The 17,405-nt window shown below is 37.2% G+C and overlaps 1 protein-coding gene across 3 annotated transcripts in view; it reads right to left on the reverse strand.

Moving 5' to 3' along the window:
* Nucleotides 1-738: 738 nt before the first annotated feature.
* DENND4C (DENN domain containing 4C) overlaps nucleotides 739-17,405 on the reverse strand; it is a 128,459-nt gene continuing 111,792 nt past the window's right edge. For all 3 annotated transcript variants that reach the window (XM_010587911.3, XM_003407341.4, XM_010587910.3), the window contains 4 exons: nucleotides 16,014-16,131; nucleotides 4,384-4,534; nucleotides 2,293-2,357; nucleotides 739-2,083 (listed from right to left, as the gene is read on the reverse strand). In XM_010587911.3, coding sequence (XP_010586213.1) covers nucleotides 1,947-2,083; nucleotides 2,293-2,357; nucleotides 4,384-4,534; nucleotides 16,014-16,131 — 471 coding nt within the window. In that variant the 3' untranslated portion in view covers nucleotides 739-1,946. The remainder of the gene's footprint in view (nucleotides 2,084-2,292; nucleotides 2,358-4,383; nucleotides 4,535-16,013; nucleotides 16,132-17,405) is intronic.

The raw sequence follows: 17,405 nt of genomic DNA on the forward strand, positions 1-17,405 counted from the left end.
TAGATCCAGATTAGCAGGGAAGCAATGAAATAATTTGCTTGTTTCAATTTAGATTTTCTCCAAGGTTTAGAAGGCAGTTGACACCTTAAAATTTTAAAGTTACTTAAAATGTTATAAAATTACTAGGAAAATTATAATTTGATATCTGACGTTGGTAACACTACTGAAGTTATAAACATATGTTACAGTTCGATCACCGGTAGTTAAAACTGATATATACATTAAATGTTTCAGATCTTCATTAAAGATTCTTTTAAAACCAAAAGTACTATGGTAAGTAACAATTTGTTAGGAAGACTAAAGAAAACAACGGACAGACTTGACTTCATAAAAACACACAGGTTTGAATTAATCCTACATGCTTCAGGAGCCTTAAAAATTCACACACAGACAAGCACAGTAAACTCAGAATTTTTCATTTTATTCATCCTCAACTTTTATATGCTTTAAATCTAATATTGGCATGTTAATGCCTAACTTTATGTTGGGTCAGTAAGTACTAAAACTTCAGTGCCAAGACTAAGTTGCAAAAGTATATATTCTTAAACAGTGCAAAGGGTCCATTTTGAAGGTAATGAAAAATTGTACATAATTTCTGACAAGTTCTTTCACTTAGCACTTTCACAATAAACAGACTAAATCTGCATAGGTCAGATTAATCCTGAAATGTTGAAAGACTAGTACAATAACTAAATAGGTTACACCAGCTGGAAGGGGGATTTGTGCTGTTAAGCTGTAGTGCCCAGCAGTGATTTTTTTTTTTTTTTTAATAAGCTGATTCAGCCACCTGCATGATTACTGTAAAATCTGACTGACCTTAACCGCACCGTCCCACACACAACCACTGATTTTTTCTATTGTGCAGAGAGTGAGTTAAGGCAAACTTTGCTTCTAAGGGATTTTTTTTTAACAAAAGACATAAAAAAGTGATGCATATAAGGTCACTTCCTTAAACCTATTGACAACAAGCTCAATAAGCTTTGAAGTTTTAGGACTTAATTGATTCAACCTAAAAAATATTATTTACAAACTTGCATTTTTACTCACAAGCGTACAAATCTAAGTATTACACAAGAATAAAACTGCAGTGCAAGTTTATCCCACAGGTTTTAAAAAGTGAGCAATAGCAAAGATTTATGTGTCTGGACAAAGATTTCAAGTCAAAAGACTATATATACACTTCAGCAGTGTAAGCATGTTCCAATGAACCTTGTAAATTATTATGAAGCTACCCTAATTTTACTTAAACTATTGGATTGGCCCATTCATTCCAATTTTTACAGGTGTTGCAAATTAACATTGTACTAGGGAAAGGACTGAAGTAGGTAATGATATTCAAAATAGAATCCATTAAGCAAGCTAAAACAATATGAAAGATATATTTTAAATTTAAAGTCAGAGGCAGGGCAATTGTCATCAGACTTTCAGGTGATTTTGAGATTAATGACTACAAGACCAGTTTACTAGTAGTCATTTATTTAACAGTCAATGAGACCCCTTTCGGAAAATTGTATTGCAACACACAATCCAAGAATTTCAATAAATATACACTTATAATATGGCTGCATACAGACATATCTACACAGCCACACATATATACACACATACACAAATAGTTGCTCTTATAAATTGAGAGATTTCATTTGTCTTTGGGCCAGGCAAGTTTACATTAATCTGCCTTTCCCCAAACCAAACAGCTTCAAATATATAATTAACAAAATGCCTAGGATGAGGAGTATGGTTTCTCATTATTAACATCAAACTAAGACAAATATTGAGAAATCCAAAACTCATTTTCAGCAGGGTCCGAGAAACAGTTTAGGAGTTGAAAGTCTTCAATGTCAATAAACCCTGGGGCATCTTAATGTCATTTTACATTTTGAGATGATTCAGTATGAATTACTATTCATTATATATTGTCCCCAAGAGTTAGTTCATCTCTTAACTTAAATGAGAGGCGCCCCAAAGCACTTCCTGCACCACTCTACACTGTTACTTGGTGGAGCGTCAATTTTCTGCAACTTTTCTAGAATTTCTGAAGGTAGGCTTTTATATGCAAGTCCATATTCGTTGTCGAAAGCCTCTGAAAGACATTTTCAAAAAGTTAGTTGTAACTTGTTTAAAAATGGCACTGAATCAATTATATTTACATGTATATATTTAATCTACACATTTAAAGGTAAAAATCTTTTTTAAAGGCAAGTATTTACAGACACCAGTTAGAATTTTTTTAATTACTTTAGGAAATAAAACTAAAAACCTCCCTTAATAAATTGTCATTAACCAACTTACCAATATCAATATTCTCTCTTCCAAGGGACACTAATGATAAGAAAAGGATTTCTCTGTATAAACTCCTGTAAAATAAACATTTTAAAAGTTAATAGCTAAACAGTATAAAACTACCTCCCCTCAACACACACACACAAATGCAGGTTTAAAAAATGGTGAAAACTAAACTGTCATTAACACCATGTACCCACATCAATGTCCTGGTTTTGATATTGTACTAGAGCTATGAGAGATGTCACCTTTGAAGGGAGATGGGTGAAGGGCACCCTGGATTCTACTCTTTTGGCAAATTCTCTTGAGTCTTTAATTATTTTAAATTAAAAAGCTAAAAAAACCAACTACTGGGCATAAAGCTTCACACCAACGACAAAAATCTTGCTGTTTAACCTCTTTCTCCAATCTAATAATAAAAATGGTTTGTTTTAACTAGTATATATATTTTTTTAACAATATAAGTAATATTTTACCTCTAAAAATTAAACTTCACAAAAACCAGAATCTTCTCTCGTTTTTTTGCCACTTGACAAAATAACATTAATTTCTATAGCAAGTTGGGGTCTAACACTCTTGGACACAGTGTGAAAAGTGGTATGTTCTCTTTGCTATTTATTCCACAAAAAGGATAGATCACCTTTATTTAGTTTGTGAATATAAAAATGTCACAAACGTTAGAAATGAGCTTCATGGCTCAGTTGTTAAACATGAGGGGAAAACTCATACAATCAGCTGATTTCTGAGTACTAAGTAGAAAAAAAAAAAGATGGTAAAGCTGATTTCTGATGATGGTTCAAGTTGCTTTCCTTTAAGCTTCAGAAGCCATAAAATGTCACTTGCAATATTATTTCCCTGCCCTTAAACTAGCCTGAAGCGAGCTGCTTTTTCAGTTTGTACGTAAGGTCACCTCTGCCTGCACTGCTGAATCACAACTGAATCCATCATTTTCACGATGAATTCCTGCCCTATCACTTCTGAGATCACCTTCACCGATGCCGTGGCACTTGAAGGGGGTCATATAAACATCAGCAATGCTGCACAGAACTGATTATGTCCCCTTTTCTGAAGCTTCTACCAAACTGTTCGCTTACGCTGAGGCTGGGATGAGTGCTGGTTCGAGCATGTTAGCAGAAACAGCAACAAGGTCAGGACAGCTCCACATCCTTTGTAATTCACTGCTTTCCTAAATTGTTTCTACTCCTAATCCCCTATCCCTTTACATCCCACAAGAAAGAAAAGATGTGTGGGTACCACATGGCTTTAACAAGTAGTACATATGTATGATATCAATGTTAAATTCATACAGGGTTTCCATCAATAGCAGTGACGTTTCCGAAAGACTCAGTGCATCCTGCTGTTGGTAGGCCCCGTGCAGTCGGTTCCAACGTACAGCAATCCTACATACAACGGAACGAAATACCGCCCAGTCCTGCGCCACCCTCATAATCATTGATATGACTGAGCGCATTGTTGCAGCCACAGTGTCAGTCCTTCTCATTGAGGGTCTTCCTCTTTTTCAATGACCCTCTACTTTATCAAGCATGATGTCCTTCTCCACGGACTGGTCCCTCCTGATAATATGTCCAAAGTGCATGAGACAAGTCTTGCCATCCTTGCTTCCAAGGAGCATTCTGGCTGTACTTCTTCCAAAGCATTATTTGTACATTCTAGATATCAATAAATTATCTTCAATTTTATCTATTTACACACACACATTTATTATGTGTGTGCTCAAGTATGAATGCCAATATTTGGATAGGCACTTTTCAATTCAAATCGATGTTCTGTAACAAGTCCTTTTAATGATGAGTCCTTGTATGTCCTTTTACAACCAGGGATACTTAAAAACATAGAGTTTTAAAGGACCCTGGTGGCATAGTGGTTAAGTGCTATGGCTGCTAACCAAAGGGTCAGCAGTTCGAATCCGCCAGGCGCTCCTTGGAAACCCTATGGGGCATTTCTACTCTGTCCTATAGGGTCGCTATGAGTGAGAATCAACTCGATTGCACTGGGTTTGGTTTTTTTGTTTCGGTTAAGTTTTAAAAATGAACCATGAAATTATTGAGTGCCATCAAACAGAAAACACTGCATTATTACCTTTGTCTTTTCATGTCTGGTTTCATTTGTTGTGAAAGGAGGTTGATGGGTGTAAGAACGTCATTATGCTGAATACTCTGCCGGATGCTTTCTACTAACGTGCTTGCTGCTTGTTGTTCCTCTGACAGGAGTGACAACTTCTTTTCAGAATCTAGTAACAAGAACACAGTGGTTAGGAATAAGCTATGAGTCAGAATCCACTAGATGATAAAGGGTTTGGTGGTTTTTTTTTTTTTTTCCGTTTTTCCCCCTAAGAGTTACAGAAGTTTTTTCCCCACAAGACTGTGGCATCTTCTAAGTTCTACTCAACATTGCCTCCCCTTTACTAATAAAATGGTAGTGGCAGTGTTGCCCAGTTAAAAAAAATATTTTTCCTGCTCCCTTCTGATAGGGGAGGTCTGTTCCCATGCCCTTCCCCCCAGTTGATGGTTTCCTGCCCGAGGCTGGTATGTGACAGCTTGTACTCCAGCTGCTGTGTTGTGACCATGAAGTACCTTTGTCAACAGTAAATGAGATGTATCAGAAGGAGCCTGGGTTCCTGATAACAGAGGAACTGCCTACCAGTTGTGCTAATTCGTAACTTTTTATGTGAGAGAATAATCTCTACCTTAAGCCTCTGTATTTTCTATTAAATATAGAAGTTTAATCCTGATACAAGGGTAATTCTACAGCTTTTGAGAACATTTATAAAAAATTTTGTAGCTTATTAAAAGTGGTTCAGAGGTATATAGCGGAGACGAATCATACTGACATTAAACATGTACAAATTCACCAATGTATTTGTGGCCTGGGAAAGAGAAAACTTTAAATAATGCAGGTAATTCCAGCCACTGTAAGACTTTGCTTACACCCACATTAGCATGAGACGGAAATATGTACCTACGAGTGCCTCATTCAGAGCCCTGACAGCACAGTGGTTAAGAGCTACCAAACCAAAAGGTAGCAGTTTGAATTCACCAGCTGCTCTTTGGAAACTCTGTGGGGCAGTTCTACTCAGTCCTATAGGGTTGCTACGAGTCGGAATCGACTCGACGGCAATAGGTTTGGTTTGGTTCCTCAATCAGCTTGATTTTGAATGTCCGTCATAAGGCAAGTTTTTTATACAGCATAACCCCTAAATAAAGGCAACTATTAATACTTCATCTGTGCTCACCAAAAAAAAAAGGAAACTCCTCTGTTACGATGTAAAAGGAGATATTGGCTGCTATGGGTTTTTTTTTTTTTTTTTTTTTATGGGTTTTAGTCCTAGCAATTCCACCTACTAAATGATGACCTTTAAATACGACTTGATTTTCATGCTATGCTGTGATTTTACAACCTAACCCAGATATAAGATAAAATTTCATTATATCTCCTTTAATTCATTTTTTTTTAAATTTTTGTTGTGCTTTAAGTGAAAGTTTACAAACCAAGTCAGTCTCTCATACAAAAACTTATATACACCTTGCTGTATACTCCTGTATTCTCCCTCTAAAGCAACAGCACATTGCTTCCCTCCACTCTCTATTTTCGTGTCCACTCAGCCAGCTTCTGGCCCCCTCTGCCCTCTCATCTCCTCTGTAGACAGGAGCTGCCCACGTAGTCTCATGTGTCTACTTGATCCAAGAAAGTCACTCTTCACCAGTATCATTTTCTATACCATAGTCCAGTCCAATCCCTGTCTGGCTTTGGGAATGGTTCCTGCCTTGGGCTAAGAGAAGGTCTGTGGACCATAACCTCTGGGGTCCTTCTAGTCTCAGTCAGACCATTAAGTCTGGTCTTTTTATGAGAATTTGAGGTCTGCATCCTACTGCTCTCCTGCTTGCTCAGGGGTTCTCTGCTGTGTTCCCTGTCAGGGCGATCATCGGTTGTACCCAGGCATCATCTAGTTCTGCTTTCAGTCTGATATAGTCTCTGGTTTATGTGGCCCTTTCTGTCTCTTGGGCTCATAACTACCTTCTGTCTTTGGTGTTCTTCATTCCCCTTTGCTCCAGGTACGCTGAGACCAATTGATGCATCTTAGATGGCTAGAGTTTAAGACCCTCAGACGCCACTCTCCAAAGTGGGATGCAGAATGTTTTAATAGATTTTATTATGCCAGTTGACTTAGATGTCCCCCAAAACCATGGTCCCCAAACCCCCGCCCCTGCTACGCTGGCCTACGAAGCATTTGGTTTATTCGGGAAACTTCTTTGCTTTTGGTCTAGTCCAGTTGTGGTGACCACTCCGGTGTTGTGTGTTGTCTTTCCCTTCACCTAAAATAGTTCTTGTCTACTATCTAATTAGTGAAAACCTCTCTCCCTACCACTCTTGTAGCCATAAAGCATATTTTCTTCTCTGTTTAAACTATTTTCCGATTTCTTAAAACAGTGGTCTCATATGATATTTGTCCTTCTGCAAGTGACTAATTTCACGCAGCATAATGCCTTCCAGATTCCTCCATGTTATAAAATGTTTCACGGATTCACCATTGTTCTTCATCGATGTGTAGTATTCCATTCTGTGAATATACCATAATTTATTTATCCGTTCATCTGTTGATGGGCACCTTGGTTGCTTCCATCTTTTTGCTATTGTAAACAACGCTGCAGTGAACATGGGTGTGCATATATCTGTTCGTGTAAAGGCTCTTATTTCTCTAGGATATATTCCAAGGAATGAGATTGCTGGATCATATGGTAGTTCTATTTCTAGCTTTTTAAGGAAGGGCCATATGGATTTTCAAAGTGGTTATACCATTTTACATTCCCACCAGCAGTGTATAAGTGTTCCAGGCTCTCCACAACCTCTCCAATATTTATTATTTTGTGTTTTGGATTCATGCCAACCTTGTTGTAGTGAGATGGAATCTCATTGTACTTTTTTTTTTTATTATTATTAACTTTTATTGAGCTTCAAGTGAACGTTCACAAATTAAGTCAGTCTGTCACATATAAGTTTATATACATCTTACTCCATACTCCCACTTGCTCTCCCCCTAATGAGTCAGCCCTTCCAGTCTCTCCTTTCGTGACAATTTTGCCAGCTTCCAACTCACTCTATCCTCCCATCCCCCCTCCAGACAGGAGATGCCAACACAGTCTCAAGTGTCCACCTGATATAATTAGCTCATTCTTCATCAGCATCTCTCTCCTACCCACTGTCCAGTCCCTTTCATGTCTGATGAGTTGTCTTCAGGAATGGTTCCTGTCCTGGGCCAACAGAAGGTTTGGGGACCATGACCGCCAGGATTCCTCTAGTCACAGTCAGACCATTAAGTATGGTCTTTTTATGAGAATTTGGGGTCTGCATCCCACTGATCTCCTGCTCCCTCAGGGGTTCTCTATTGTGCTCCCTGTCAGGGCAGTCATCGATTGTGGCTGGGCACCAGCTAGTTCTTCTGGTCTCAGGATGATGTAGGTCTCTGGTTCATGTGGCCCTTTCTGTCTCTTGGGCTCTTAGTTATCGTGTGACCTTGGTGTTCTTCATTCTCCTTTGCTCCAGGTGGGTTGAGACCAATTGATGCATCTTAGATGGCCGCTTGTTAGCATTTAAGACCCAAGACGCCACATTTCAAAGAGTGATGCAGAGTGTTTTCATAATAGAATTATTTTGCCAATTGGCTTAGAAGTCCCCTTAAGCCATGGTTCCCAAACCCCCGCCCTTGCTCCGCTGACCTTTGAAGCATTCATTTTATCCCGGAAACTTCTTTGCTTTTGGTCCAGTCCAATTGAGCTGACCTTCCATGTATTGAGTGTTGTCCTTCCCTTCACCTAAAGCAGTTCTTATCTAATAATTAATCAGTAAAAAACCCTCTCCCTCCCTCCCTCTCTCCCCGCCTCGTAACCACAAAAGTATGTGTTCTTCTCAGTTTATACTATTTCTCAACGTCTTATAATAGTGGTCTTATACAATATTTGTCCTTTTGCCTCTGACTGATTTCGCTCAGCATAATGCCTTCCAGGTTCCTCCATGTTATGAAATGTTTCACAGATTCGTCACTGTTCTTTATCGATGCGTAGTATTCCATTGTGTGAATATACCACAATTTATTTACCCATTCATCCGTTGATGGACACCTTGGTTGCTTCCAGCTTTTTGCTATTGTAAACAGAGCTGCAATAAACATGCGTGTACATATATCTGTTTGTGTGAAGGCTCTTGTTTCTCTAGGGTATATTCCGAGGAGTGGGATTTCTGGGTTGTATGGTAGTTCTATTTCTAACTGTTTAAGATAACGCCAGATAGATTTCCAAAGTGGTTGTACCATTTGACATTCCCACCAGCAGTGTATAAGAGTTCCAATCTCTCCGCAGCCTCTCCAACATTTATTATTTTGTGTTTTTTGGATTAATGCCAGCCTTGTTGGAGTGAGATGGAATCTCATCGTGGTTTTAATTTGCATTTCTCTAATGGCTAATGATCGAGAGCATTTTCTCATGTATCTGTTAGCTGCCTGAATATCTTCTTCAGTGAAGTGTGTGTTCATATCCTTTGCCCACTTCTTGATTGGGTTGTTTGTCTTTTTGTGGTTGAGTTTTGGCAGAATCATGTAGATTTCAGAGATCAGGCGCTGGTCGGAGATGTCATAGCTGAAAATTCTTTCCCAGTCTTTTTACTCTTTTGGTGAAGTCTTTAGATGAGCATAGGTGTTTGATTTTTAGGAGCTCCCAGTTATCTGGTTTCTCTTCGTCATTTTTGGTAATGTTTTGTATTTTGTTTATGCCTTGTATTAAGGCTCCTAGGGTTGTCCCTATTTTTTCTTCCATGATCTTTATCGTTTTAGTCTTTATGTTTAGGTCTTTGATCCACTTGGAGTTAGTTTTTGTGCTTGGTGTGAGGTATGGGTCCTGTTTCTTTTTTTTTGCAAATGGATATCCAGTTATGCCAGCACCATTTGTTAAAAAGACTATCCTTCCCCCAATTAACTGACACCGGGCCTTTGTCAAATATCAGCTGCTCATATGTGGATGGATTTATATCTGGGTTCTCAATTCTGTTCCATTGGTCTGTGTGCCTGTTGTTGTACCATTACCAGGCTGTTTTGACTACTGTGGCTGTATAATAGGTTCTGAAATCAGGTAGAGTGAGGCCTCCCACTTTCTTCTTCTTTGTCAGTAATGCTTTGCTTATCTGAGGCTTCTCTCCCTTCCATATGAAGTTGGTGATTTGTTTCTCTATCACCTTAAAAAATGACATTGGAATTTGGATCGGAAGTGCATTGTATGTATAGATGGCTTTTGGTAGAATAGACATTTTTACTATGTTAAGTCTTCCTATCCCTGAGCAAGGTGTTTTTCCACTTAAGTATGTCCTTTTTAATATCTTGTAGTAGAGCTTTGTAGTTTTCTTTGCATAGGTCTTTTACATCCTTGGTAAGATTTATTCCTAAGTATTTTATCTTCTTGGGGGCTACTGTGAATGGTATTGATTTGGTTATTTCCTCTTCGATATTCTTTTTCTTGATGTAGAGGAATCCAAGTGATTTTTGTATGTTTATCTTATAACCTGAGACTCTGCCAAACTCTTCTATTAGTTTCAGTAGTTTTCTGGAGGATTCCTTAGGGTTTTCTGTGTATAAGATCACGTCATCTGCAAACAGAGATAATTTTACTTCCTCCTTGCCAATCCAGATGCCCTTTATTTCTTTGTCTAGCCTAATTGCCCTGGCTAGGACTTCTAGCACGACGTTGAATAAGAGCGGTGATAAAGGGCATCCTTGTCTGGTTCCTGTTCTCAAGGGAAATGCTTTCAGGTTCTCTCCATTTAGAGTGATGTTGGCTGTTGGCTTTGCATAGATGCCCTTTATTATGTTGAGGAATTTCCCTTCAATGCCTATTTTGGTGAGAGTTTTTATCATAAAAGGGTGTTGGACTTTGTCAAATGCCTTTTCTGCATCAATTGATAAGATCATGTGGTTTTTGTCTTTTGTTTTATTTATGTGGTGGATTACATTAATGGTTTTTCTGATATTAAACCAGCCTTGCATACCTGGTATAAATCCCACTTGATTGTGGTGAATTATTTTTTTGATATGTTGTTGAATTCTATTGGCTAGAATTTTGTTAAGGATTTTTGCATCTATGTTCATGAGGGATATAGGTCTTTAATTTTCTTTTTTTGTAATGTCTTTACCTGGTTTTGGTATCAGGGAGATGGTGGCTGCATAGAATGAGTTGGATAGTATTCTGTCATTTTCTATGCTTTGAAATACCTTCAGTAGTAGTGGTGTTAACTCTTCTCTGAAAGTTTGGTAGAACTCTGCAGTGAAGCCGTCTGGCCAAGGGTTTTTTTTGTTGGGAGTTTTTAAATTTACTTTTCAATCTCTTTTTTTGTTATGGGTCTATTTAGTTGTTCTACTTCTGATTGTGTTAGTTTAGGTACGTACTGTTTTTCTAGGAATTCATCCATTTCTTCTAGGTTTGCAAATTTGTTAGAGTACAATTTTTCGTAATAATCTGATATGATTCTTTTAATTTCAGTTGGGTGTGTTGTGATGTGGCCCTTCTCGTTTCTTATTCGGGTTATTTGTTTCCTTTCCTGTATTTCTTTAGTCAGTCTAGCCAATGGTTTATCAATTTTGTTAATTTTTTCAGAGAACTAGCTTTTGGCTTTGTTAATTCTTTCAATTGTTTTTCTGTTCTCTAATTCATTTAGTTCAGCTCTAATTTTTATTATTTGTTTTCTTCTGGTGCCTGATGGATTCTTTTGTTGCTCACTTTCTATTTGTTCAAGTTGTAGTGACAGTCTTCTTTTTGTATGTGTGCATTTATCGATATAAATTGGCCTCTGAGCACTGCTTTTGCTGTGTCCCAGCGGATTTGATAGCAAGTATTTTCATTCTCATTGCATTCTATGAATTTCCTTATTCCCTCCTTGATGTCTTCTATAACCCAGTCTTTTTTCAGGAGGGTATTGTTCAGTTTCCAAGTATTTGATTTCTTTTCCCTAGTTTTTCTGTTATTCATTTCTAGTTTTATTGCCTTGTGGTCTGAGAAGATGCTTTGTAATATTTCGATGTTTTGGATTCTGGAAAGGTTTGTTTTATGACCTAATATGTCGTCTATTCTAGAAAATGTTCCATGTGCGCTAGAAAAAAAAGTATACTTTGCAGCAGTTGGGTGGAGAGTTCTGTATAAGTCAATGAGGTCAAGTTGGTTGACTGCTGTAATTAGGTCTTCCGTGTCTCTATTGAGCTTCTTACTGGATGTCCTGTCCTTCTCCGAAAGTGGTGTGTTGAAGTCTCCTACTATAATTGTGGAGGTGTCTATCTCACTTTTCAGTTCTGTTAAAATTTGATTTATGTATCTTGCAGCCCTGTCATTGGGTGCATAAATATTTAATATGGTTATGTCTTCCTGATCAATTGTCCCTTTTATCATTATGTAGTGTCCTTCTTTATCCTTTGTGGTGGATTTAAGTCTAAAGTCTATTTTGTCAGAAATTAATATTGCTACTCTTCTTTTTTGCTTATTGTTTGCTTCATATATTTTTTTCCATCCTTTGAGTTTTAGTTAGTTTGTGTCTCTAAGTCTAAGGTGTGTCTCTTGTAGGCAGCATATAGATGGATCGTGTTTCTTTATCCAGTCGGAGACTCTCTGTCTCTTTATTGGTGCATTTAGTCCATTTACATTCAGCATAATTATAGATAAATAAGTGTTCAGTGTTGTCATTTTGATGCCTCTTTATGTGTGTTGTTGACAATTTCATTTTTCCACTTACTTTTTTGTGCTGAGATGTTTTTCTTTGTAAATTGTGAGATCCTCATTTTCGTAGTATTTGACTTTATGTTTGTTGAGTCGTTACGTTTTTCTTGGCTTTTATCTTGAGTTCTGGAGTTGTTATACCTCTTTGTGGTTACCTTATTATTTACCCCTATTTTTCTAAGTAAAAACCTAACTTGTATTGTTCTATATCGCCTTGTATCACTCTCCATATGGCAGTTCTATGCCACCTGTATTTAGTCCCTCTTTTTGATTATTGTGATCTTTTACCTATTGACTTCCATGATTCCCTGTTATGTGTATTTTTTTTTTTTAATTAATCTTAATTTGTTTTTGTGATTTCCCTATTTGAGTTGATATCAGGATGTTCTGTTTTGTGACCTTGTGTTGTGCTGGTATCTGATATTATTGGTTTTCTGACCAAACAATATCCTTTAGTATTTCTTGTAGCTTTGGTTTGGTTTTTGCAAATTCTCTAAACTTGTGTTTATTTGTAAATATCTTAATTTCGCCTTCATATTTGAGAGAGAGTTTTGCTGGATATATGATCCTTGGCAGGCAGTTTTTGTCCTTCAGTGCTCTGTATATGTCATCCCATTCCCTTCTTGCCTGCATGGTTTCTGCTGAGTAGTCTGAACTTATTCTTATTGATTCTCCCTTGAAGGAGACCTTTCTTTTCTCCCTGGCTGCTTTTAAAATTTTCTCTTTATCTTTGGTTTTGGGAAGTTTGATGGTAGTATGTCTTGGTGTTTTTCTTTTGGGATCAATCTTAAATGGGGTTCGATGAGCATCTTGGATAGATATCCTTTCGTCTTTCATGATGTCAGGGAAGTTTTCTGTCAGCAGATCTTCAACTATTTTCTCTGTGTTTTCTGTCCTCCCTCCCTGTTCTGGGACTCCAATCACACGCAAGTTATCCTTCTTGATAGAGTCCCACATGATTCTCAGGGTTTCTTCATTTTTTTTTTAATTCTTTTATCTGATTTTTTTTCAGCTATGTTGGTGTTAATTCCCTGGTCCTCCAGATTTCCCAGTCTGCATTCTAATTGCTCGAGTCCGCTCCTCTGACTTCCTATTGCGTTGTCTAATTCTGTAATTTTATTGTTAATCTTTTGGATTTCTACATGCTGTCTCTTCACGGATTCTTGCAATTTATTAATTTTTCCACTATGTTTTTGAATAATCTTTTTGAGTTCTTCAACGGTTTTATCAGTGTGTTCCTTGGCTTTTTCTGCAGTTTGCCTTATTTCGTTTCTGATGTCTTTAAGCATTCTGTAAATTAGTTTTTTTATATTCTGTATCTGATAATTCCAGAATTGTATCTTCATTTGGGAAAGATTTTGATTCTTTTGTTTGGGGGGTTGTAGAAGCTGTCACGGTCTGCTTCTTTATGTGGTTTGATATCGACTGCTGTCTCCGAGCCATCACTGGGAAACTTGTTTTTCCAGAAAATCCTCTGACTGGGACGCTGGCTCCAGGCTCCGAAAACAGTCGCTGCTTCCCCGTATTTGTTCGTTTTCTGTCTCTAAATCTGTGTTTGTTGTTCAGGGTTCGTAGATTGTTAGGTATGTGATCGATTCACTTGTTTTTCCGAGTCTTTGTTGCAAGAGGGATCCAGGTAGGGTCTACCTAGTCCGCCAGCTTGGCCCCACTTTCTTTAATTCATTTTTTAATAACAATTTTTTTGAAACAGAATTCACAAACCATACAGTTCACCCATTTAAAGTATACAATTCCACTGGTTTTTAGTATATTTACAAAGTTCCGTGATCATCACAATCCATTTTAGAATATTTTCATCACCCAAAAAAGAAACCCCATACCCATTAGCAGTCAGTCCCCATTTCCCCATCCTACACATCCTACAGTCCTTAAAAAACAAATCAAATTCCTTGCAGTCCAGTCGATTTCGACTCAGAGCACCCCATGTGTTACAGAGTACAACTGCTCCATAGTGTTTTCTTGGCTGTTATCTTTACGGAAGCAAATTGCCAGTCCTTTCTCAAATAAAACGTTTCTTCATTTGCTACATACAGCCTTTGGACGATTTCAAAAAACTTAAAAAAAAAAAAAAAAAAAATCTCACAACTTTTGGTTGTTGCACCGGGGAAAGGGTCTGTGAAGCTCCTCATGTTGCCATTCCAAAGGTCATCTCTCATTTATTTAATTCGTAGGTCTTTTAATGTTATTTACATGCCAATTATTCACTTAAAGCAGCCAAGTAAGTAAACAAACAAGGTCATTCTTGAGGGTTCAAAATTTTATTTCCACCACAAATCATGAGAATACTTTGAAACACTTGTCTATTTCAGGTGACAGAGGGAAACAGCTATAAAGAAATGGCAACTCTAGTTCTAATCTAGTGGAAATTTCAAGGTTATCCTACTTCTGCCTAAAAAGCATTCATGTATCACGACTGGAGCAAAAATAAAGGCAAAAGCATCTTGCAATATATTTAACCATAATTTTGTGACTGGGATATTTCAAGGGCAAGCATCAGATTTTTTTTCTTGCAGTTTTAAGTACAGAAATTGCATAGCTGTGACAGACAGCTGAAAAAGTACAATATGATAAAAAATAAAGAGTAAACTTTTCCCTCTCTTCTAAGTTGCCACTGTTAATAGTTTGAGGCATATCCTTTTAGAGCTTTTTCTATACATACGTAAAAGCATATATATATGTATATTTTTTGTTTTCTTTGTCTACAAAAAAGATTATATACTGTTCTGCCACCTGTCTTTTTCACTAAATACGCATCCTTTTGTACATCTCTCTCTTTCCCTTCTTGGCTGCCAATATTTCATAGTGTGGATTTAACACAATTCTCCTGTTGGTTATTTATATTAAAGTTTTTCATTATTATGAATAACCCTGCAGTAAACATCCTTGTACACACAGATTTATATATACACTTGTATTTCTGTAGGACAATGTCTTCTTAGTGCAATGGCTAGGTTAAAGAGTATGCATGTATTAAATCTGGAAAATATTTTCCATACTGTTCTCCAAAAATGTATCATTTTACACTTCTAACAGTATATGAAAGTGCTATTTTTCCCTACATCCACAATACTAGATATTATTAATTAAAAAAAAAAATTCTGCCAACCTGATAGGTACAAGTTTATATTTTTGTTCTTTAGAAAGTTGCATTTTCGCTAAATACTAATGTGATTGAGGATTTTTTAAAAATATGTTTATAAGCCATTTAGCATTTCCTCCAGAGACTGCCTACTAATATAATTTAACTCACTGATTCTATTGGGTTGTTTCCATTTTTGTTACTGACTCATAGGGCTTCTGAATAAATGGATGATAATCCTTGAAACCCCTTGAAAAAATATGTTCTAAATAGAAAGGACTAACTACGAAGTCAGACTCTTGGAGACCAGTCAGTACCCATCCGTGTTAAACAGAAAGGTCTAACTATGAAGTCAGACTCTTGGAGGCTAGTCAGTACCCATCCGTGTAACTGTAACTATGATCCTATGCCGACACATCCAAAATAGGCTTCTAGCATATAGAATTTAAGTTCACCATACCAAGCGCAACTAGTATTTGACACATACACAAACACACGGACACATACGCAAAGCTGCTCTTCAACTCAGTTCAGACCTGACACAGTTAGACAGGTCAGTATGACAACAAATCAATTTGAACTAAAATGGCAAGAATCTTCAGAAGATACTAAAACTTAGTAAAAATTAAAAAAAATAAAGCCAAGTAATTTCCTTCTCTCGTCTCTCTAATTCTTTTATTTTTCAGTAGTTCTTTATTGCTGAATAGTATTCTACTATATGGCCCTGGTGACACAGTGGTTAAGTGTTTGGCTGCTAACCAAAAGGTCAGCAGTTCAAATCCACCAGCCGCTCCTATTCACCTATAAACGGTATTTAAGTTGTTTCCAATTTTGGGCTATTATGTCTTTAATTCCATTTTACTTACTAAGATTCCTCCATGAAACATACAGAGGTTCTCCTGGTTCCTGATGAAGGTTGATATTATCCCATAATAGCTGGATATACACAAGTTTGCTATCCTGGGCCAGAGATGACAAAGGAAGCTAAAAAAGATCAATAAAAAATACTAAAACTCAAGCAAAATAATTATCAGTGGGTCTAGCAAAACATGACATTATATAAAACAGGTGAGTTCTTTCAAAACTCAACTTCTCAATAAAATTTTAAATTTCTATTTATGTCTTAGGATAAATGTTCTTATTATTTTTTGAGGTGCAGGTTTCTAATTCTGACTTCTAAGAACTAAAATGACAGCCGGCTAATTGGCACAATGGCCCCATGAAAGATCAACCTCCATTACAATAAACTTCAAGGTAAGACAAAGTGCGATAGTTTCTACTGTTGGGCAAAACAATTCTGTCGTGCTGACTACTACTTAAAGAAACCGAGTCAATAAAAAAATGAGTCAAACTAGAGTTTATAACACCTTAAAGAAAGGATTTTGCTGTGCCCCTGGTGTATGTTTGGGGTGTCTCTCAATATTAATATCACAAAATAAAGGAACTCTCAGAGCTCACTGTCTTCAAAGGAATCAGGGATCCCAGTATGAGTAAAATAGGCTTTAGAGTCAGATGGTCAGATTATGATCTTGGTTCTCCATCACTTATTAGATATGTGATCTTAGACAAATTACTCAACTTCTCTTTTAATCACATCACCTGAAAAATATGGATAATAAGGAACGCTGGTAGTGCAGTGGTTAAAGGAGCTTGGCTAACTGAAAGGTTGACAGTTCAAACCCACCAGTTGCTCTGTGGGAATAAGATGTGGCAGCCTTGGAAAACCTGTGAGGCAGTTCTACTCTGTCCTATGGGGTTGCTATGAATCAGAATCGACTCCATGGCAATGGATTTCGTTTTGGTTGGTTTTCAAGAAAGGCTATTGTCATCATTTCAGCTGGGAATATGATTATTCAGAATAAAAACTACCTTTTCTAGCTACCCTTAGAGCTAGATATGACCATATAAACTGAGTTCTGGCCCAACAGACATATGTGGAAATGTGCAACTTCTAGGAGCTGTCCTTAAGGAAAGAAGACATAACCCTTCTCCATTTTTCTCCTTACTGCTGGGTGGAATGAGGGTATGATGGCTTGGAGCTAGATTTAGCCATACTGTACCATGAGTATAACTTGAAAATAGAGTTCTACCAACAGCTGAGCAAAAACAAAGAAGGATCTCAGGTCCCTAGACCACCCGTTCAAACTGTTAAGTGAGAGAGAAATAAACCCACGTCTTGTTAAACGACTGTTATTGTATACTTTGTTACCTGAAGTTAAACCTCATCCTAACCAATACAAATGTGGTAAGAGTAGAAG

Source organism: Loxodonta africana, chromosome 9, assembly GCF_030014295.1.
Source record: "Loxodonta africana isolate mLoxAfr1 chromosome 9, mLoxAfr1.hap2, whole genome shotgun sequence".
NCBI classification, from domain to species: Eukaryota; Metazoa; Chordata; class Mammalia; order Proboscidea; family Elephantidae; genus Loxodonta; species Loxodonta africana.